Genomic DNA, 24,775 nt, shown 5'->3' with positions numbered 1-24,775 from the left:
ATAGTTGGATCATAATAGTTGCATATTTATCTATTATATATTATGACACACAAAAAATAATCACCTTATAGAATTTAGAAATATATATTTGGTGTTTCATCAAATGTTTTATTATATGTATATATTTTACTGTAGAAACTTTTTATTATTCTCCTATAATATATTTAATCATTTATTAATGTAGATTTTAATTATTTTAGTAATTAATTATTCAATTAAAATATATGTGAATCAATACGTATAAATATATATAACTACATAATAGTTAATATATGATGGTTGATTTTATTTTAAATATGATGTAGAATTTTTTTTATAAAATAATAATGATAATGAAGGGCGCCAATATTGACTCATAAAAGAAAACCCTACCAGTTTTTTAATCTTTACCGTACATATCTCCAGTTAAATATTGAATTATTGATATGACATTATTGATAGTGATACTTAAAAAATGTACAACAACCCACATAGATCCACAATTTAACCATAAAGATCAATAATTAATAGAGCATTTAAGTGCTTTTGGATGCTATATATTGATACCACTTAGTAATCTCCATCCGCAACTATATTAGAGCAAAAAATTGAAACACACCATATTAGAGCTTCTTGTTTGTTATAGAACTCTCTTAAAGGTCAAACAACGACTCATCAAAGCGTGATATCCAAACTATTGGAATCGGAGGTTTGTTTACTCACTTTAAATTAGTTGTTATGCAGTTTTTTTTTTTTTTTTTTTGGTAATGTCTTGATGACTTTTGTTAACGTGAAAGTAGTGATAATTTCGAAGTCTTTTTGGTTTATTTATTTTCTAAGTTTTTTCCATTCTCGTTTGTTTTTTAGGCTGTTTATTGTGGCCACTCTTTTCTTCAAAGTAAGAAGTTGTTCACGAGAAGGTAATGTTTTCTTTATCCTGATGAAATTTTATATATATAAGAATTTTGTTAGTTAGTGTGAAAAAAAAAAATTTAAAAAAAGTGTTTCATATTAACAAATGAAATAGTGTTTTAAGAGCACTCATCAAAGAAACAACAACAAAATATATCGTCTTGTGGAAAATGAATAGACTTTTGTTAGGGGAGACAGCTCACACAAGTTGTTTGCGGATCATAAAATTTTCTTCTAAAATCAAATACGCATTACTTTTGACAAGAGTTATCCCTACTCGAATAGAAGATCTCGACCTCTTAAAGTGAGTAAATCACTAAAATTCTCACAACAACTTTAATGTCCACAGTTGTATAAAACTTTGGTCAATTCATTAAGAGAAGTCATAAAAAAAAAATCACTAAAATTCTCATCTAATTATTAGCTTCTTGATAAAAGTATCTTTTAAATATGTTAATGTTAAAAATATTCACAAAATATTTTAAAAGATGGACAAAAGTATTTAAATATATGTAAAATATATTTTTTGTTCTTAACTTTTAATTTTTTTTAAGGGCAATTTACGCATCTAAATTGTTTGATCCCCAATATTACGCAAATACATTGTTTCAGTTTTTAATACGCAAATGCATTGTTTCTATATTTTATGTAAACCGCTACTGGCAGTAGCGGTTTACGTGTGAGTGTGTGTGTGTAAACCGTTACTGGCAGTAGCGGTTTACGTGTAAGTGAGTGTGTGTAAACCGCTACTGGCAGTAGCGGTTTACGTGTGTGTGCGTGTGTGTAAACTGCTACTGCCAGTAGCGGTTTACGTGTGTGTGTCTGAATGGGGCTGCCTATATAAACCATAGAGGGACCAAATGTGAAGAAGTAGAGTGTTATTCACAAATGGAGGGAGAGGATAGTTTTGTGGCTCTGGTTCACTGCTCTGGAAAAATTCAAAAGAGCAAAAGGCATGGTGTAAAATTCACAGATAGAGAACCGCTTAGTGTTTTTATCCGATCTTCGAATACGTTGGCGGAGATTAAGCAAAGCATATTACGGAAGCTCGGTGTGTGTGGGACGAAGTGGGTAAAAAAATTATTTTACAAGATTCCCATTGATGTTGTCTCAACTGGTGTGAGATATGAGACCTTCGTGATCGGGTCGGATGAAGACTTGCATGTCTTGTTTCACTGCAGGCGTAGTTTTCCGGAGGTGAGGGTAACTGAGCTGTTTGCAAAGTTGGAAGATGGTGTGGATAGCTCAGGGTCATCGGCCCCTAATCCTCAGTCGATCCCAGCCGGTGGTGCCTCAACATCGATGCCTGTGGTAGCAGTGGCAGTTCCGAATCCGGAGCCCGAACGTGCTGGGGCTGTTCATGCATATGTTGGTCCTGTTGTTCCTGATTTTGAATGCGATGCCGGACCGGATCGGGTTGAGAATGCACTGTTTGACGATGATTTGGATGAGGAGCCTGTCGATATTGGTGGGGACAGTGATGATGATATTCCAAGAGGCGGACGTTCAGCCCATGGATGTTCCGGTTCTGCAACACAGGAGTACCCTCCCCACCTCTCTTCTTTGAACTTGGAAGCCATCGGCCAACAGCAGAATGCTGATGCAACATTCGAGGGGCAGGGGATGCATGATGGGACAAATATGTCTGAATTTCAGATTGGCCAATCCTTCCAGAGTAAAGAGGAAGCCGTGTTGAGTGTGAAGGATTACAGTATTCGGCGTGGAGTTGAGTACAAGGTTATGGAGTCCGACAACCTGAAATACCAAGGGAGATGCAAGGAGTTTGGTAACGGGTGCACGTGGTTGATTCGGATAGTCATGCGGAAAAGGAAGGGCACATGGGAGGTTAGGAGGTACAACGGTCCGCACACGTGTATGGCCACATCGATATCAAGCGACCACAAGCAGCTTGATTATCATGTTATCTGTGCGAGAATCTATCCATTGGTTCGAGCTGATGCGTCGGTGTCTATTAAGGTGTTGCAAGAGGCCACGGAGGCGACTTATGGATTCATGCCTAGTTATCGGAAGGTGTGGTTGGCGAAGCAGAAGGCAGTAGCGCAAATATATGGTGATTGGGAGGAGTCATATGCAGATCTGCCTCGGTGGATCCTTGGAGTCACATGCACGATGGAAGGTTCGATTGCTCTATTGAAGACGTCCCCGGTTAGGGTGGGTGACCAAGTTGACGAGGATAGAGTTTTCTTTCATCGGATGTTCTGGACGTTTCCTCCGTGTATTGAGGCTTTCCGCCACTGTAAGCCGCTGATAAGCATCGACGGCACACACCTGTATGGCAAATATGGCGGGACGTTGTTGTTGGCGATCGCACAGGATGGTAACTCAAACATTTTGCCTGTTGGGTTTGCACTCGTGGAGGGAGAGAACGCAGATTCTTGGTCGTACTTTCTATCGAACCTTAGAAGGCATGTCACTCCACAGCAAGGTATTCTCGTGATCTCTGACAGACACAACGGCATCAAGGCTGCATTAGAGAGCCCCGATTGTGGTTGGCTACCCCCGCATGCTTATCGGGCATTTTGTATTCGGCATGTTGCTGCAAATTTTGCCCTCACTTTCAAGGGGCAGGATGCGCGGAGGTGGTTGGTAAATGCTGCGTATGCGAAGACGGAAGTAGAATTTGACTATTGGTTTGATATAATGAGGACGGAGAACCCGGCTATGTGCGAATGGGCAAACAGAATGCCTTATGAGAGGTGGACACATCATAAGGATGGTGGGAGAAGATACGGTCACATGACCACCAACATCTCTGAGTGTGTGAACTCTGTCTTGAAGGGCACAAGAAACCTCCCGGTGACGTCTTTGGTTAAGTCGACATATCTCCGGCTGGCCGAGTTGTTTGTTGTCCGTGGGCAGACGGCAGAGGCACAGTTAGGGTCCGGGCACCGGTTTTCACAGGCAGTAGTTAAGGCCATTGAGCGTAATCTGAAGGAATCGAGGTGCTTCACGGTGACAGTGTTTGATAGGCATCAGCTTGACTATACTGTGGCTGAGACGACTCCCACAGGGAAATTCTCTTTGGGTAGCTATCGGGTTTCTCTGAGGGATCGCACCTGCGATTGTGGATACTTCCAGGCGCTGCACTACCCCTGCTGCCATGCCCTCGCATGCTGTGCGCAGTCACGCCTAGATTGGGCAACTTATGTTGATGAGGTGTACACCATGTCTGAGGTCTTTAAGGTGTATGAGATGTCCTTTTCACCATGTATTCCAGAGGGGCTTTGGCCACCATATGACGGGCCGACGGTTATACCCGATCCGGGCATGAGAAGGGCTAGAGAAGGACGACCACGGTCCACCCGCATCCGCAACAACATGGACGAAGCCGACACCAGCCGACCTAAGAGGTGTGGTCTGTGCAGGCAGCCCGGTCATACCCGACGGGTTTGCCCTCAGCGAGGATCTAGTAGTGGGATGTAGATTTATCTTTATGTATTTCGTTTATCAGTTATGAGTTTTTAGTCTTTTTGTTTTATCTTGTTAATGATAATATCGGTAGTTGTGTTTCACTTTTCTAGAGATATTGTGCTTAATTTCCATCTTAGCTAATAGATCGATAAAGAATAGACTGTCTCAACATAATCATAAGGTAAAAACTGAACAATATAAAAGTCCTTCCAACAAGACTAAAAATAAGGTCCAACGGGCATAAAACATAAAGTAACAAGTACCCAAAATAACAGTCATCCAAATATAAAAAACATAAAAGTCCTAAATCAAAAAATAAACTACATAGCGAGAAATAAAAAACAACAACACATGGTGCTAACCATCGCGATCATCCCTCGCAACATCATGAAAGTCACCAAGGAGATGAGATCCTGTCCCACATCGAGCTGGACGTCTGACTCGAGTCGGTCGGGCTGCCTCCTGTCCAACATCATCACGTGGAGGGTCTAACCCGAACGCGGACTGGGGGGTGCCCCCCATAGTGAACCAAGTATCCAACGGACTACCTGCAGGCACGTTCAGATCTACCCCATACTGACCCTGATAATCATGTGCCTGGGAATGCATCTCCGTCATATGTGGCTGGTAAGCTCCGGTCTCCATCTGCACATCCGGCATCTGCTGCTGGTAAGACTGGCCACCAAACTGCACATTCGACGTGCCAGCATCATTCCCAATCAACTCAGCAAAGTCTGCATAAAACCGTGGACTGACCAGCTGATCATCTAAATCCATAGTCATGGTCGGTGTGAACTCCGGCATCTGAGAATAAGCTCTGCTAGTGAATGTATCCCCTCCAGCCTCAGTCGCTGCGGTCCCACTAACTCCGCCTGCATGCTGTGTATCATCCGGAGTTCTCCCACGTCTGGCATTAGCCCGACGAACACGGTGATCGACCTCAGCTCTAGCATCTCCGCCTGCGTCATCCTCCTGCATCGCATCATGTAACCACCTCCACTCTCGACCGGTGTCCCTAGTCCCAACACGAAGGCGTCTCTCAACACGACGGTTGTCCGGCATATCAGGTAGCTGTGATCTGCGTGGAACCTGGGAGGATCCTCTCTGATATGCCTCCGGAGGTATCTGGGTGCCTCTAGGATCGGCAAATGCAGCCCCAGGGCTAAGGAACCGCTGAGCCTTTCGGTACCACCAATCTAGGTAATCTGCAGATGGGCCAGGATCTGCCACTCGCTCAATGGAAATGACGGCATCAAGTCGGTTCTCCCAATGCTCATGCCATTTCTGATAGTAGTGGGGAAACCACCTATCGCCACCCCTACCGTCCTTAGCATGCAGCCAGTCTACGTTCAAAGCATCCTCGGGGATATGTTGTACTCCACCCAGCTGTGGAACAACCCTGTCAACCTGATGCCACTCGATGACCGCAAAGTATATCAAGGCAATCACGGCTCGCCACATGCGACTGTGCTCGTCTGTAAGTATCTCTGGATGGACCACGGCAAGTACATCAAGCGCGGAGTAGGGCTCCCACACAATCTGAAATTTAAGAACTCATCAAGGACTACGATAACAAGTATATATCTAGTCACGAATAGAGATCAAACAAAAATTAAAACTCTTGCTGCTATAAAACTTACATCACGAGCGGTCAGTCGATCCAATGCAAGCCGATACCTAATGACCCTCTGCTCCTTTCCATCATTAGGAGGTAAGTAGGCAGACCACCTAAATTTAAGTCATATGAGACACAAAATTTAAAATATGCCCAATAAATTTGTTAAACTTAAAAAACCATAACCCATACCTTGATGCCAGCGGGAAAGAGAAAACCTCAAACCCGGCCGGCCTAAGAGACGGAAACCGCCAGAATATCCAACTCTGAAGTAACTGGAGCGGGCCCGCAAGATTAGTCACATTTCTGTTTGCTACTCGACACATACATCGGTACAGCCACGCCAAAGCGGCCGAACCCCAGCTATACCTCCCCATGCCATCAAGGTTTGCCACAAATGGCAACCATCGTATATGAACCCGGTTCGCACTCTTGTCCCCAAATAACTGAGTCGATAACAGCATCATGATGTAGGCCCGTGCGTATATGCGGACAGTCTCCTCGCTCGCATCTGGTGGTAGCACCCTAAACCTCTCGTGGAACCATGTAAAGTGTACTGTCATCTGCTTGACCTTATTCGGTGGGGGCCGCTCACCGAATAGGTCCTCAAACCACTCCCAAGCTGGTCGGCCACCCTCCATGTATGTCTCAAACTCACCAAGGCAACCACTCACAGCCTCCCCATCCACAGGAAGCCCTAGCTGAAATGCCACATCCTGCAATGTCACTGTGCATTCTCCGAAAGGCATGTGGAACGTATGCGTCTCAGGACGCCACCTCTCAACGAACGCACTAACGAGTGGCTCATCCAACCAGAACCATTGGCTATTTAGCCTAGCCAAATGGTACAATCCAGCCCGCTCTAAATACGGGATGATCCTTTCATGCATGGGCATATTCTGTTGCCGCCTCACACTGTATATACACCTATTGGGCTGCACAGAACAACAAACGAAAACAGAGTGCAATTAAATTCTCCTATCCTTAAACAGATTTCCATATCTAACCGAATACGAATACCTTAAACCATCAGCAAATTCTCGTATATAATATTTAAAAAAAATTTCCTACTCACGATAGGGAAAATAACAACACAAATAATTTACTTATTAACATCCAATATTTAAAGATTTAAAATTTAAAACTTCATATCATACAAATATCCTAAACAAACTATAATAATTCACTAATGTCAACTATCCCGTTCCCTAAACTAAACCAACATTAATTAGCGGGCATAACATTCATTGAATGGAATTAAATTTCAGGTAACTAGGCATATCTATAACTAACCAAGAAAAACTAAAAACACTAAACCAAGATTAGTGAACTAACATCCTAGCATGCGAACCCTAAATTCAGGATACAACGACTAATCTATAAATTCTAATTCCTCTACCTAACCTACCGTTTTTCTAACTAAGATATGCAAAGACTAGAAAAAAAATAAATATTAACTAACCTCGTCACCAATAGAACCGGCAATATGCGCAACGCCGTTCAGTCGGTACAGGTTCCTGCCTGCCATGATAACTCGCCAGAAGTCGCCGCTGAGGAACCTGGGGCCCGCTCACAACTTGCTCTGACTTCTCTCTACAATTTCCTCTCTCTAGAAAACTCCTCAAACCTTCTAAACACATAATCCGCGGCTGCAACCACGGTTTATATAGGCAAACCATCACACGTAAACCGCTACTGGCAGTAGCGGTTTACACACACGCACACACTCACGTAAACCGCTGCTGCCAGCAGCGGTTTACACACACTCACTTACACGTAAACCGCTACTGCCAGTAGCGGTTTACACACACACACACACACTCACACGTAAACCGCTACTGCCAGTAGCAGTTTACATAAAATATAGAAACAATGCATTTGCGTATTAAAAACTGAAACAATGTATTTGCGTAATATTAGGGATCAAACAATTTAGATGCGTAAATTGCCCTTTTTTTTAAATGATTCTTAACATTTAATTTAATTTAATTTTATTCTTAACGTTTAAAATAAATTTAATTTTATCTTTTTTTGATGATTCTTTATTGGTCAACTCTAAGTTAAAAAAATTTCCTATTTCACCCTGTTAATTTTATCCCCAAGACCCAGCCTTCAACTTTCATGGCTCCACCTCCACCCCACCCCAATTGCACCTGATCCACCGACGCACCCTTCATCTTATCTTACTAGTGTCATTGTCGCTGTCTCAACGTATCACTGCCATCATAACAACACCACTATTCATCACTGCCCCGATCATTATCAACAACAACCGCACCACTGTCGTCTTCCCTTCGCAACCTCACCACTAATCCATCACGACTTCACCCCACATATAAACACCATCGCAACAACCTCAACATTATTAACATCACCACCATCAACAACAACACAACAATTAGAATGGGAATTCGAAGAAAAAAGAAAAAAGAAAAAAGAAAGAGATTAAAGCAAAGAGAGTGTAAATAGCACCTAAAAAAAGAAGGAGAGAGAAAGCGGATGTTAAAGAAGAAGTAAAAAGGAGAAGGACGGGGCAAAATCAAAAAGAAAGCTCACGGTAACGGCAACAAAAACAACAAATGGAGAGAGAAGTAGGAGAGGAAGCGAGGAGAGGGTGTAGAAATTGGAAAACGAGCTTCCGTTAGGTAGACAATGAAAAATCTGAACAGATTCGAAATTTAACCCAATGAAATTAAAAAACAAAACACTCCACTCAAATTACCAAACCAAAAACCTTCAATAATTCAAAAATTTTAACTATTCATTATACCCTAATTTATCAGCTTTTCTCCCAAACCTTCTGCCGCCGCCGTCACTTGGTCATCAACTAGCCTCCATCATCACAGCCGGAATTCTCCTCACCACTGCTGGTTCGTCAACAAGGACCCTCATCGACATCGCTCTTCTCTAGATCGGAAACAAACGGCGTTGTCGGGCTCTTCTTCGCCGTCGCTGCTTGGTTTGCCACACACCGTTACCGACATTGCTCACCCTTAATGAACATAACCTTCCACTTAAGGATAAAAATAATCATTTGCATATCTAATAAATTGAACATCTAGCATATTTTAATTATATATAATTAAACACAATCCAATCAAATAATTATCCACATAAGAATTAAAATAATCATCCGCTCAAGAGAAAAACAATTTTTTTGACTTCATGATTGGTTCGTCGGTAAGAGAAAAGAGTGAGAGAATGAGAGTGATAGAACCTGAGACCTAGCCAAGCATATCAGCTAGGTTTTATAGAAGTTGTCTTCTGCCCGTTGGTGGATAAGTCCTAATTTATAGGTTAGTTGAGATATTCTGTTTTGGTGCTATAAACTAGTTGAGCACGTTTCCTATTTTCAGTTGAGTGATGCTGTTTCGGTCCTGATCACGTGCCGAGATTTTCGGACGGCTGATACGGGACCGATTTTATGATGCACGTGTCTTTTTATTTGAATGGGTGAGGCCGAGCTTATCTGCTTTTGTTCCGAGCTTGTTTAACGTGATGAAATACTCGGATATTTGTGTGCCGAGTATTTCGGGCGACCGAGGATAAAGGTAACGTATCACCTTCTATGCTCAAATACACACACGTACTTTTATTTTGTACCTAAAATATAAAAATTAATAGTTACTTACATAAAAATATTTTGATACAAAGATGATAGTTCAAATATTCACGTGTTATATTAAGTAATTTAGTTAATTTTTAAAATTATTTAATAATTTTTAATTATTATTTTATTAATTATGATGGGTATACATTAAAATTAATTATTAGGATAAAATACATATTAAAAATAAATTAAATTACACATGTATTTATACACAAATATATAATAGCTAATTTTAGTAGCTAATTTTAATGTGTAATTAATATTTTTATATTTTTATATAAAGGCATTTTCATGTGAGTAGTCATCATCCAAATTTTTTGCCACATAAAAATAAAAATACTCTTATGTTTTACAATATTAAAAATACTATTTGTATACTAAAATTAGTTACTTTATATTTGTGTATAAATAGATATATTATTTAGTTTATTTTGAATGTGTATTTTATATTTTAACATATATTTTATACTAGTGACTAATTTTAGTGTACAGATAACATAATTGTTCACAATAATAATGCACAAAAGTAGACTTTTAACTAAATATCAATTTAAATATAAAAATACTACTTATACATTAAAATCAGTCATAATATAGTCACAAAAAATATACATAGTCACCAAAAAAAAAAATCAGTCATAATATATTTACGTATAAAAACATATGCTATTTAATTTATATTCTAATATGTATTTTATATTAGTAGATAATTTTGGTATGCACTTATCATATCAATATCATGGTTGATGTAAATATGCAAATTAAATGACCTTTTTTATATGATTGAATTTGCAATTTCATGTGCATACATGCAGAAGAAAGAAGATGTAGCTGCACAAGATCAAGAATGAAGCATGGCTCTTCCTACACCTCCTTTACCAGATTGGCTTGTCCAATGGGCAACAAAGATCTTAAAGCAAGAGCTGAACTACCTCCTGTACTTTGAAAGAAACATTAACGATCTAGAAGATCAAGTTAACAAGCTCAGGCTAGAGCGACAGAAGCTGGGTGATAGGGTTGCAGAGGATGAAGACCGCCATGGGAGAGAAATATACGATGACGTGTCAAAATGGTTGGACGGTGCTGATACAATCATTGATGCCTATAAAAAGTTCGAAAAAGAAGAAGAAGAAGCCCATGGGAAATGTTTAGCTGGCTTTCCTCCTAATTTGCCAGCAAGATATTTTCTTAGCAAAAAATCAATAGAAATTAAAGGAAAAGCCGAGAGTCAGTTACAGAAGGCAAAGTTTGATATCATATCACGTAGTCGAGGGCCACCTTCAGTGGGTCTTGTTTTGTCTAATGTTGATTATCAAAGCCTTCCTTCGAGAGTTACGGCCATGGAAGAGATCACGAATGCTTTGAAAGACACAAGTGCTAGAATGATCGGTGTTCACGGGCCATCTGGTGTGGGGAAGACCACTCTAGTCATGGAAGCGGTTAACAGAGTTCAAAACGATCAAGAAAAGCCGAAGCTATTCGATGTGGTGATCATGGCGAATGTGACGAAAAGTCCAAACATCCGAAAGATTCAAGGGCAGATTGCCGACATGCTGTGGATGAAACTTGACGAGGAAAGTGAAGAAGGAAGAGCAAGTCGAATAAGAGAGAGATTGAAGAAAGAGAAGGAGAGCACTCTTATAATCCTCGATGATCTTTACGGTAAAGTTGATTTGAATATATTGGGGATTCCATGGCAGAGTGGTGATGGAAAGCAGAAGAATCCAAAAGGAAAGAAGTCCCTTGGCTCAAGCACTCCTAATGAGGAGACAAAGCAACAAGCCCTTGCAGATGGTGTGATGATGAATTCCCAGAAGGCCTCGGATGCTTCCTCTTCTTCTTCAGCTTCAAATTCGGTAATAGCGTTGACAACAGAAGAGCGCTATAAAGGGTGCAAGGTGTTGCTTATCTCAGAGGTGAGGCAAGTGCTGAACCAAATGGATGTAAGGTCAAAACTAGTTGTTCCTCTGGAACTCTTGAACGAGAAGGACGCAAGGAAATTGTTCAATAAGATAGCAGGAATAGGTGACAAAAACACTGAATTCGGAGAATTGCCAGCTCAGATTGTCGAAAAATGTGATGGATTACCTATGTCGTTAGTTACAACTGCGAAGGCCTTGAAAGGCCGAAGTCGGTTGGTTTGGCAGGATACTTATCAGAAGTTTGAAACGCAGACAATGACAGGAACACCTGAGCATTCTACACGGGTGATTTACGATCTATTAGAAAACGAGGAGCTCAGGATAACCTTCTTGCTTTGTGCTTGTATGGATAACGATGCATTAGTTTCAGATCTGGTGAGAGCATGCATTGGATTGGGTTTTCTTCGTGGGATCTACACAGTGAAGGACACCAGAAGCAGAGTGCAAGTGATGCTTATGAAGCTCAGAGAGTCAGGGTTGTTGGCCGACAGCTATTCAAGTGACCGTTACACGATGCAAAACCTTGTTCGCAATGCGGCTTTGTCGATAGCATTCAAGGAGAGGCACATGCTCATGTTGAACAAAGTAAGAGTAGATGAATGGCCAGATGATGATGAGGTTAGAAGGTATGTTGCTATTTCCTTGCGGCATTGTGATATCATTGATGCCATTACTAAGAGAATGACATGTGCTAGACTTAAAATCTTGGAAGTTATCAATAATGATCCACAATTAAAACTTCCAAAGAAGTTCTTCGAACAAATGGAAGAGCTCAAAGTGTTGATCTTAACTGGCATTAATCTGTCACCGTCCGATTCATCTGTTGGTTGTTTAACCAAACTCAGAATGCTCTGTTTGGAGCATTGCACGCTAAGTTCATCCAAAGAAGAATTAAGTTTGAGTGAGGAATTAAGCATCATAAAAAACCTGAAGAATCTGAGAATTCTTAGCTTTTCAGGGTCTAATATTGATTGCTTGCCTGTTGAATTAGGGGATTTGTCTAAGTTGCAAACCCTAGACATAAGTAATTGCCCTAAACTTAGAGTCATTCCACCCGATGTAATCTCACGTCTTACTTCTTTGGAGGAGTTGTACATGAGAAAGACTCAAATTCAATGGCCAAAGGTTATTAATGGAGACGAAAATGATGAGAGTGAAAATGCTAGCCTATTAGAATTGGGGGAGTTGAATCAATTGACAAATCTTGACATACAAATACAGAGTGTGGACCATCTGCCAGAGAACTTGTTCTTTGACAAGTTATCTAGTTACAAAATTGTCATTGGCTCTTCGAATGGATATTTGGAGAGAGATTTCAAAATGCCAGAAAAGCATGAATTGTCGAGGTTTTTGGCAATACATCAAAAAGGTGGCATTCACATTCATTCTCATAAGGGAATCAAAATGCTGTTCGAAAGAGTTGAGTATCTTTTGCTGGGAAAACTCAACGGTGTTCAAGATCTGTTTTATGAGTTGAATTTGAAAGGTTTTCCCCATCTCAAATATCTAGCCATTCAAAATAATCATGATATCCAATTTCTTATTCATCCAAAGGACAGGGAGGAGCATCATGAGAAGGCTTTTGAGAAACTAGAGACTCTTGAACTCCATAAAGTGACGCAAATAGAGGGACTATGCTTCCATAAAGTGACGCAAATAGAGGGACTATGCTTCTCTTCATGTCTACTTTCTGAGTCCTCTTTTGCAAACTTGAAAGCCATCAAAATCAATTTTTGTGAAAAATTAAAGTATCTCTTCTCGCGTTCTTTGCTTGAGCATCTAACTGCTCTCGAGACAATACAAGCTTCTGATTGTGACTCTTTAAAGGTGATTGTTCCTGATGAAAGTGAGATGCTTAAGCTCCCTAAATTACACAATCTGACACTACAATCTCTAAAAAGCTTTAGTGGATTCTATCCCATATCAACAACAACAACAACAAGCACCAAAATACTATTTCATGAAAAGGTATGATCTATAAGCTATCTTGCATATTTTTATTTATTTCTTTTCAACTTTTTAAAGTATTCACACCTTCATGCAGATATTGACTGTAACACACATTTTTGTTGAGGGAAAAAAATTGATTCTACTTATAATTTTGTTATATGATAGTTGATTTTTTGTTTACACATAATTTTTTTTAATTTTATTTATATTATTGTTAAAAGTAATGATAGGAAGACAAAAAAAAGGAACAAAACTTGCTCTATTTATCATTCATTAATTGTTTTAATAATTAATAAATGTTAAATAACTTTTAGCTAATTTATTTTGGTTAGCAAACATTTTCATATATCTTTGGTAAATTAAATTAAAAATGACTTTTAATAAACACAAGCAATAACAAGTCTGTTTCATAAAATAGTTTTTGAAATTTAAAAATATTATAATAGACATTAATGTAAAAATTAAATTTAAATATTAATTAATGTATGAAATTATATTAGACTTCTTAATTTTAATAAATGCAAACTAACTTTAAAAATCTCTTCCTTATATGTTTTCAAAAACACCAATAATTTTAAAAAACTGTAAGTACAAGCACATAAACTTTTTTATTTACTAAAAATAAAATGAGGCAAAAATTTCTTCGAAAAGTTTCACTTTTACCAAACCATGCCTAAGTATCTCAATCCTCTTTATACACACTATTGAAGTGTATGTAATCAATTTTTTTATTTATGTTCTAATTTAAATAATAAAGATTGCAATATTGACCCATTAAATATGCGAAAGAAAATATGAGTTTTGCTTCTATAATTAATGATTGTGGATTTAAATTTGGGTTATGCTCTGTATACTAAAATCAACCACCAAAGTCAGCCACTAGTATAAAATATATGTTGGAATATAAATACATATTGAAAATAAATTAAACTACACATGTATTTATACACAAATACATTGGTAAATAATTTTAGTGGCTGATTTTAATGTACAAATAATATTTCTCTTTAAATTTTACACCAAGTGAGCATATAAAATTTTAGAAAATTTGAACATTAATAAATATGTAATCTAGTAATTGATATTTATATTTGCAAAATTATATTTGCGAAAAAATAAAATAATACGATGAAATATCACACGCTTGAGAGCTGAGAAAATCAATTTGATAAATTTTTTGTTTTATTAAACTTGGCAGGTTGAAGTTTCAGAATTAGAGAGACTGGAGTTGAGGTCTATCGAGATAGACCAAATATGGAATGACCAAAGTTCTGATTTTGGAAATTTAATCCATTTGGATGTGAGTGGTTGTAACGATTTGATATCTTTGTTGCCATTCTCGTTGGCCAAGAATCTCAAGAAGCTTCAAAGCCTTTATGTTAGTGAATGCTACCGGATGGAGAATATCTTCGCTGATGTACCCGTAAAAGTTGCTAAGGTATGTAAGTAAAATTTGTGGGTTTCCATTTTTATTATTCTTTTTTTATTATACATTTGTTGACTTTGATCCGAGATGTATAATCTTTTGGTGGCCCTTACTTCCAAATATTAAATTCACACTAATATTCACTTAAAAAAATACTTAAAATATGTAAAAGCCCATGTAAGAATCGAACCATAGACTATTAGTTTATTGGTTTATTGGTTCAACTAATAAATTACTAGTTAAACTAATAAAATCGATCTCACGTAAATAAAAAATATAAAATAGTAAAAAATTTAAAATATATATTTTCACCGACGTTGTAAGAATAACTAAGTCTCAAATTTTAAAAGCAACTAATATAAAGATAGATATAAAATTAGTTAGTACTACTATAATAATATCTTAATTTGACACAATAAAAATAATAATTCATAATATCAATAAATTTCAATATTAATATCAAAACAGATAACTTTAATTAAAATACTAATATTAAAATAGATAAAGTAGATTAATAAATTTTTAGTAAAATTTATATTTTTATTAATAATGATACATAATTAAAAATATAATTAATTCAAAAAATAGAGTTAGATATTTATAAAATTATTAAATTCAAGTGTTTACTATATAATTAGTTTTTATCGTATATAACATTAAGAAGCACAATGGCAGCGTGGCAGGTTGGAGACGTTGCAACCAGTGTTATGGAGCACCATAGAATGCATAGTTATAGAACCGGTTTTTGTCGGTTTACACCGGCACTTCACACCAATTTTCATTTTTAAACGGTTTAAGATACGAACCAAACTAATTGATGGTCAGATTTACCAATTTTTTGGTGGAATCGATCGATCTGATTCGGTTTTACAACTATGCCATAAAGTAATAGATATTAGTAATTAATTGGAGAATTTTATTTTTGATTTAGCTACTTCGCCAGTTAAGATAATTTTATCGAAGTTTTAATTAAGTTTATATATATATATTCAATTAAATTTTTATATTATATTAGATTTTGTAATTAAATATTTACTGTGATAAAGATGTTAAAGTTCATAGAATATTCTTTTAATGAAAACACTACATGTAAAAATATGATTCCTAAATGAGAGCACTTTTTTTAAAAAAAATTCCAAAAGAACCATTAATATTCTTTTTTTGGTTGTTCACGGTATCTCCCATTCTCGTCCCCCATTCTCGTCCTTGGAGCCATTGGCTCAGTCTCGTTCCATCCACAAGATTAAAATATCGCATCTCTGTTAGTTTTGAGGGGTGGAAAAGGAGTTGTAGACAGTCTCATCTTTCCGGAAGCATGAATCCCCACCGGAGGTCCTTGAGAAGAGAGGCAGGGACACCATCAACGTTCATCACAAAAATCACGACATCTTCACAACAAGCTTAAATGGAAGGGACAATTAGTAGTGGAGTCGACGTCAGCAACAGCCAGACAACAACGAAGTCATTGTTGAAGTCGTCAAGTCTAGGCTAATTTTTTTGGTTATGGGGTTGAGAGGGAGAATGATAAAGCTTGAGAAGTGTGCTTCACAAAATCATTGGATAGAAGCAAATCAGACTATCTGATTTGTATGTTTTAAACTTTTTTAAATTCATCGATTCGAAATTGGAGGGATTAATTTCTGTATCTCAAATTTTTTAATATTTTTGAAACAGAAATTAAAAAATTCGATTTTTTTACCCAAAAATCAAAGGATTCGATTTCTATACTTTAGAAATCGGTGGGTCATCTAGACCGTTGATGTTTCAATCGCAACCTCGTGAATGACCCTCCTCCATTTGCTTTCAATTGCGCATTGAGAGTATTGTAGATGTTTTTTTTTTTGGGTCAGATCCCCTAATTCTAGGCATTAAGCATATATTACACACCTACACAACATACTCACAAACACTATATGAATTTATTTAAGGGTTCATTTTTTCTTTCATAGAACTTGAATCCGGGTGCAGCTTTTTGTGAGGCAGCAGATTCTGCCATTAGCTCCAAGCCTCAGCTGTAGAGTATTGTAGATATTAAATGCGGTAATTGTGTTTGGTGTGTGGTAGTTTGTAAACATGTTCATGGGTCGGGCCGAGTATAATTTGACCCATATCCAAACCTAAAATGTCATCGAATTTATTTTGACTCAATCTAAAATAAATTAGAGTTAGATTGGATCGAACCGATATAAAATTAATATATATATATAAATTTATAGATTTTATCTACTAAAGTAATAAAATTTTACTTTTAAAAATTAAATTTAACAAAGAGTATATTATATTTATATCAAAATAAATTACTTAAAAACAAAAACAATACTGTATAATATAAAAAATATTAATTAAAATATAAAAATGTAATATGACTGACTTTATTCTAAAATATAAATTTTTAATATAAAAAAATAACTTCGAAGCTGGTCAAGTAACTCAAAACATAATTTAAATCCGACTTAAAAATAACATTAAGTAAAAACAATAAACCTAAATTCGACAAAAGATGTCTTGAATTCAGGCGAAATCTTGAACACCCCTAATAATTTAAATTCAATTGAAGTTGTGATCTGATGTAGGTTGCGGATTCTGGTGTTATTGTTCGGGTCTTCTATCTGGTGTAGGTCGAGTTGTTTGGCCCATGTTATGACCAAAGAGAAAAAAAAATAGAAAAATCATGGTTAAAATTAAAGGATGGATAAATAAATAAATTCATACTACATAGATATTTTTTTAACGTTTATTATTAATAGAGACTCGATTATAAAATTTGTTATGATATAAAAATTTAATTAAAAAAATATAAAAATTTAACTGAAAATTCGATAAAATTATAGAAATTAGATGAAATAATTAAACCTCTATTTTTCTAAACAATGCTCATGTTTATTTTCTAAAATTAATTGAACTAGTTGAAAAATGCCATTCTTGTATATTAAATGAGTTGAAATTGAGATTACATAAACTCAATTCATTCACTCATTCACTCATAAACTATTCGATTATATATTATTTATTGTAATTATTTATATTAATAATATATTATGACTTTTTCACTTTTAATGTATAATAATAATAATATATAATTTTACGGATTAAATATTATTTTGATTAAATAGTGAAATTCGTTTTTAAATGATAACTTATTTTTAAAATATTTTTTTAATTAAATTTTTCCTTCAAAAATTTTAAGTCTTTTTCGCCATTTTTATTGCTCATGATATCAAAATTTGCTAATATGAAACGTTAAGTGACATCATATTACACGCTTGAAAATTCTAATTGGCTGCTAATATGACAAATTTAACAAATTAGATCAAATTATTTTTAAATTGAAAAATTTTAATGCCTCAAAGTTCCTCTCAATTTAAAATTAATTTGATTTAATTACATAAACTTATCAGGTGAATAGACAATTAAAACGGTCAAATATGTACTGTGATCAATGTAGTATTATTTAACGTGCCACATCAATATAATTTAACATTGTTAGCATAAAAGAAAAATTAATGTGACTAACTTATAATATTTAAAGAATAAATTTGATTAATTTTTTTTAAAGACCAATTTGAAACACAAATAATCTTTTTAAACGAATTTGACCATTTTTACTCCTACTATTTTAGTTCTTAGGTAGCGTTTGGTGGAGAAATAGAGACAGAAAGACTGAAATAAATTTCAATATTCTGTTTGGTGTAAAGTGGGAGACAGAGATTGAAACAAAAATAAAACTCTAATTTAATTTGTACAAAGAGTAAAATTGGAATTAATTAATTGAAATGAGGATATTTTAGGTATAAAATGTTATTAAAATTTCAGTCTATATCTCTAAATATTTTAGTCCCCTATGTTCCTACTTTTTGGAAATACTGAAATACTGAAATTTTAGAGACAGAAACATAAATTTTAGTATTAGTCTTTGAACCAACAAACATGATATTGAGTCTCAGTCTCCCAGTTTACCTCAAAACTAAATTTAAACCCCCTTTTTTTACCGTCAAAATCAACAAACCAAGTATCATCATCCCCAATATACCTTTCAACACGAACTAGGGTTCACGAACATAAGGGGTAATTTTGTCTGAAAAAACTGGCAACAAGATGATTTTAAAGCAGAATTCAACCTTAGAGATGATTTTGATTTTTATCCCAAATTCTAAAGACAGAAATAGTACTTGACTCCAATTTTACATATACGCCTAATTTTTATATATAAGTATGATAGATGAAATAAATTATGGAAAAGTCTAGGCGCCAGCAATTTTATTGAATTTTGGCCAGCATGTAGCCAGCAGAAAAAGATGAGTCATTGGATGAAATCTCACACCAATCTCACACCATTAGATCATCATTGATGACTATTTGATGGCTACTAATCACAAAAGTTGCTGGCCCCTATCATTGCTCATTAATTGATAGTTCCTTTTATATCTAAATTATAATTTATTTATATAGAATTATGAATTATATTCATTATATTTGAATAGAAGTTGAGTTTGAACTTTTACAAATAGGCTTAACAGTTAATAAATTTGTGGTAGAAGATGAGTATGAGCTTTTACAAATAGGTTTAATGGTTAATGAGTCGAGCTTAATTTTTGTGGGTGCTTGAACTTGACCTGGCTCGCATCAGCTCGGCTTCCTTCTAATCCTAATACAACATAAAATGACATTCACATGAGCACGGTAGGAGTGCAGGACTAATAGTTGTGAGATGAAAGCCTTTCTGAAGTTGACGGAAGTTGCATTTCTAAAGTTAAAAGCTCATTTTGAAAAATTATGTTCAATTTTGAGTGACCAAAAACAACATACCTCCTTTTTATAATAATTAATCAAGTTACCCTCTTTTCGCAGTATAGTTCGTGCAATCTAGCAGTGTTCTTTTAATTTGATAATTATCTTGTTACTGTAAATCAATGCAGGATGCTACTTTTCCAAATTTGAAGAATATAAAACTGAGCAGGATGAGCAGTTTGAAAAAGATATGGAATCTTAACGTCCCGGTTGAGAAACTGGACACACTGGTCATTGAAAAATGCAATCAATTGGTGAGTGTTTTCGGTCATGACATGGAGGGAATATTTCAAGGACTAAGCAGCTTGACAGTTACTGATTGCAAGTCAATGGAAACTATATTTGACCTAACCTGCGATCAGAACCGATATGCTCGTCACTACGAAACTTTATTGCGGGATGTTCATTTGGAATCACTAGGAAAACTGGAAAGGATAGTGAGATGCGAGCAAGACCAAGAAGGGACACTTCAACTGAAATCTCTGCAGAACATAACAGTTCATGGTTGTCGCAAGTTGGTAAATATATTTCCATTTTCCATTGCTAAACATCAGCTTAAAAAACTGCAACGTTTAGTTGTATCAGATTGCTCCAAATTAAAGGAAATTGTAGCAGTGCAAAATGGTACCAGCGACAACAGCGGCAGCAGCACATGCGATCCTGATAGCTTGGTGTTTCCTGAGCTAACCTCCATTAAATTTTCTAAGCTACCAAAGTTCAAGAATTTCTGTCCAGAACATTGTAAATTGGAGTGTGAAAAATTAGATGAGCTGTCTATTGAACTTTGTCGCAAGCTTGAACTATTTGGAGAAAGCCAGCTCTTTCATGAAACATTTTCGTCCTCTCAAGCCGCAACATCTGCTCAAAGAAAGCCACTCTTTCCTGAAGAGGTAATATCAAGCAGCCTTTCAAAAAATTTATTTAAATTTACGTAAATATCTCAGTCAATAAGAAATAACTACAAAAAAATCCGTCACCAAATCAGCCACTCCCATATAATACAAGTTGAAATACAAAGTATATTTGAAAATTAGTTAAATTATATATATGGTGGCTGATTTAATGATTGATTTTTTATGTGCCCATAGCATTTTTGAGTAAGAAATTATACTAACTTGTATGTTAGATGTCATGTGTTGATCCAAACCTTATAAAAAAAATTATGACTCTTTTTATGTTAATATACCTCACCACATTATTCATGTTTAACTACTCACCAAACACTTGAAATCAGAACAAATTCAATTTATAGTAAAAGAAAACCATCAAAATTATATAATGATTTCATTATTTATTTCCTATATAGGTAATGAATAAGTTGAGGTCGATGCATATTGAGTTACAGCATACAAGTTCGTCAAGTCGCTATCGACGAGACAAGTTAGAAGTTCTTCGCTTGTCCTGGTTAGAGGACACCGAGATTCTATTTCGTTTCCTTCACAGCAATCCTAATTTGAAGAGCCTATGGCTGGACAATTGTCTCTTTTACAAGTTGGTGGAGTCTCAAGAAAAGTCCTCTTCCGATGGAAATGAAAAAATAGGAGTTGTTCCAAAGCTAAAAACCTTGAGGTTAACCAACTTGTCTTGTCTTATGGAGATTGGCTTTGAACATGACGCAATTCTTCAAAGAATAGAGTCATTGCTTTTAGAGAATTGTCCTAAATTGGATAATATAGTACCTTCAGAGAAGAAAATACGTTTCAATTTCTTGACCAATTTGGAAGTGGTAGAGTGTAAATGCATGAAATATGTAATGACACTTTCAACAGCTAAAAGCTTGGGTCAACTCGTCAAAATGAAGATAACCAATTGTGAATCTCTGAAGGATATTATTGTATCAGATCGTCAAATAGTAGATGAAGTCAATGAACAGAGCAGGACTAATAATAAGATAGTTTTTAAACAAATGAAAGCTCTTGAACTTGTATCTTTGAAGAATCTTAAAAGTTTCTGCAGTTCCAAGATTTATTCTCTTGAGTTTCCATTATTGGAGAAATTCGTGGTGAGTGCTTGCCCCAAAATGGAAAAGTTCTCTGAAAAAGAAATCAAAACCATGCCAACAATTATGCAAAAAGTGTATGTTGTACGTGATGAAGAGAAGAGATTGTGCTGGAATGGTGATTTACGAGCCACAATAGAACATATATACAATAAGAAGGTAAATTGTGTTTCATTCAGCTTCTTTTTTCTTTTTAACTTGAATAAGGTAAAATCGAGTTACTTTCATCACACTTCATTTTCGATTATTGCACTCGATTTAAGAGTTATTTACATACATATATTATGGATAGAAAGTTGATTGTGTTTTGGGATGTGCTTGAATCATAACTTTATTTGCAATATGTTGGCAGAAATATTATGAAGGTATGGACAAAATAAGTGTTTCCGAGCATTCGGTACTTGAAGAAGGCTGGAAGACTGAAAAAGCTCTTGACAAAGGTTGGTTTCACAGTTTGAAGACTTTGACGTTGGAAAGGTGTAAATTTGAATCATTTGCAATTCCATCGTTTGTTCTTCGATGTTTGAAGAGCCTAAAAGAATTGGAAGTGCGAAATTGTAAAAACATCACATGCATTTTTGAAATGAATGACATCAAGGGAACATTCCAGTTGGAGAAGCTCACTTTGGAAGAGCTACCAAATGTGACTCACGTTTGGCCCCAACAGGATAAACAAAATGACAGCCGCTTTCGAAATCTGCAGCAGGTGTCTGTCAAGTCTTGTAGAAAACTGAAAGCCTTGTTTCCTGTAGCCATAGCTACAAATCTTAAGATGCTTGAGCAACTTGAAGTACATTTTTGTGATGAGCTGCGAGAAATTGTTGAGAAAGATAGCGGTGGAGGTGGTGAAACAAAAAAGTTTGTGTTTCTTTATCTAACACGGTTGAGATTGTATAACTTGCCGCAACTCGCTCACTTTTATGATGGAATGTTCACTTTTGAGTGTCCAGAGTTAAACATTTTGTATCCGTTCAACTGCAACAAATTTGACCTATTTCAGACACCACAAGGAAATAGCCCTCCAATTACTAGACCACCCCTTTTCTCAAATATAAAGGTGATTATTCTCTTAATTTCTTATCTATTAAAATCCAAATTAAACACAAACTGAGGCAAGCAGTAAGCATGTCCTTTATTTTTCTTCTTTTTTTGTCTTTAACAGGACATTTCCAAGGTGAAAACTTTGAGCATGAAATCGAAGGACACTTGGGTGCTAAAGTCATGGTTACAGCAGTCCGAGGATCTTGAACTTGAATATTTAAGGGGACTAATGTTAACCTTTGATGATGATGTGAATAATGAGTACTCTACTTTGCAGTGTGAAATACTTGGGAGGCGGACACCCAAGTTACAGAGAATGGGCATTATGAATTCCACAAGCCTCAAGAAGATATTGTTCCCCCATCAAAATCCCAAGTTCCTTGAACACTTAGAGTACTTGTCCCTAAGCTGCCTATTTGAGCTAAGCTCCATTGGCGGGTTAGACTGCTTGGCAAAGCTCCAGGAATTAATTGTTTGGCGTTGTCCACTTTTGAGGGCAATAGAGCAATATCCAACCAATCTGAAAAAATTGAATGTGGTTGGATGTCATGGATTACAGTGTTTGCTCACATCCTCTGCAGCAGGAAGCTTAAAGCACCTTGAGGAGTTGTACGTTTATGATTGTAAATCATTGAAAGACATAGTGCAAAAAGAGCAAGATGATGAAACAGCCACAGAAGAGATCATCTTTGAGCAGCTAAAGCGCATAAGTCTTCAACATTTGAGAAGCCTGGAATGCTTTTATCAAGGCAATGCTGCCTTGAAGTTACCCTCTCTCGCTCAGGTGAAGATATGGATGTGCTCCAAGATGACCATCTTCTCTCAACAATTGAGAGATGAAGATCCTTCAAGAAAAATCCAAGCTTCTCTCTACGAACCAGATGTTTCGGTCTTCACCATCTTCTCTGAACAATTGAGAGATGTAGATCCTTCAAGAAAAATCCAAGCTTCTCTCTACGACCCACATGATTTGGTCTTCGAATTTTCTCAAGAGGTTCTCAACGTTGTACTAGGAAAGCAGTTCTTATATCAGGTGCGGATTTTTATAAATTAATTAACGAATTCAATCATGGAATGACTGAGATGTGGACGATTATTTCCCACTTAAAAGAACCAAACCAAGATGTGTTACTTCAATTACTTTTCTATTGGATCAGCTGATAATAATATTAATAATCATTTTCTTCAATTATTTCAGACAGCTTTATTTCTGAATAATTATCCTGAACTGGAAGGGAAATGGGTTGGCTCATCAGAAATCCCAGTTGAGTGGTCTTTTATCGGTTTAAAATATTTGGAGGTGGATGGTTGTGACTTTTTAACAAATGCAGTTCTCCCATCTCATTTACTTCCTCTTCTAAGTAATTTGGAACAGCTGCAAGTGAGGAAATGTAAACATGTTGAGGCAATATTTGACGTGAAAGATACATCAGCAAAACATGATGATCCTGTTACATTTCGCCTGAGGACAATTGTTTTGAAAGAGCTTCCAAGTATGAGGCATGTTTGGAACAATGATCCCAAAGCAAGTCCCTTCAGCTTTCCATTTCTGGAGGGAGTTGGTGTTCAGGAATGTAAACGAATAAAAAATCTGTTTCCAGCATCAGTTCCCAGAGACTACCTAAGGCATTTAGATGTGAGAAAATGTGGGGAGTTAGAGGAGATTGTTGCAAAAGATGAAGCATTTCCCCAAGATGCAAATAATAAAGAGATTGATATGTTATTCCCCCAATTGACCTTTATGGTGCTATGGGCTTTGCCAGAGCTGAGATGCATTTGTTCTGGAATGCAGAATTTGTTAGATCAGTCTGTTGTCTTAACAAGATTATACGTTTTTAGTTGTCCAAAGCTCAAAGCTTTTGCAGCAGATATTGCCTGATTTAGTGACTAGTTTTTGTGGCACATAACATTTTTGTTAAAATTTTCCTACTATAAATCGGACTGGTAAAAGTAAATTCGAATAATTACAATTAACTTATGTTATTTTAACATATAATATGTTTGAAAATTATAAACAAATTCTAAATATTATATTACACATATTATTATCACAGAACACATCTTGGCCTCTTGGGTTTCTTCCTTTATGATTAGAAAGTCA

At 36.1% G+C, this 24,775-nt stretch overlaps 1 protein-coding gene across 1 annotated transcript; it reads left to right on the top strand.

Annotated features, from left to right (window-relative positions):
* Nucleotides 1-425: 425 nt before the first annotated feature.
* LOC112726828 (uncharacterized) lies at nt 426-24,638 on the top strand. The gene is made up of 9 exons (XM_029290571.2): nt 426-688; nt 847-899; nt 10,364-13,438; nt 14,619-14,858; nt 19,763-20,524; nt 20,941-21,792; nt 21,986-22,690; nt 22,796-23,707; nt 23,873-24,638. Exons 3-9 carry the CDS (start codon nt 10,403-10,405, stop codon nt 24,551-24,553), a joined length of 7,188 nt encoding a protein of 2,395 aa, XP_029146404.1. The 5' UTR covers nt 426-688; nt 847-899; nt 10,364-10,402; the 3' UTR covers nt 24,554-24,638.
* The last annotated feature ends 137 nt before the right edge of the window (nt 24,639-24,775 follow it).

Source organism: Arachis hypogaea, chromosome 12, assembly GCF_003086295.3.
Source record: "Arachis hypogaea cultivar Tifrunner chromosome 12, arahy.Tifrunner.gnm2.J5K5, whole genome shotgun sequence".
NCBI lineage: Eukaryota > Viridiplantae > Streptophyta > Magnoliopsida > Fabales > Fabaceae > Arachis > Arachis hypogaea.
This window is presented reverse-complemented; position numbering and strand designations above follow the sequence as displayed.

Coding starts and splice junctions, on each gene's coding strand:
- LOC112726828 (XM_029290571.2), top strand. CDS start 10,403: ATGGCTCTTCCTACACCTCCTTTACCAGATTGGCTTGTCCAATGGGCA. Junction 13,439..14,618: donor AAATACTATTTCATGAAAAG/GTATGATCTATA, acceptor TAAACTTGGCAG/GTTGAAGTTTCAGAATTAGA. Junction 14,859..19,762: donor TACCCGTAAAAGTTGCTAAG/GTATGTAAGTAA, acceptor AAATCAATGCAG/GATGCTACTTTTCCAAATTT.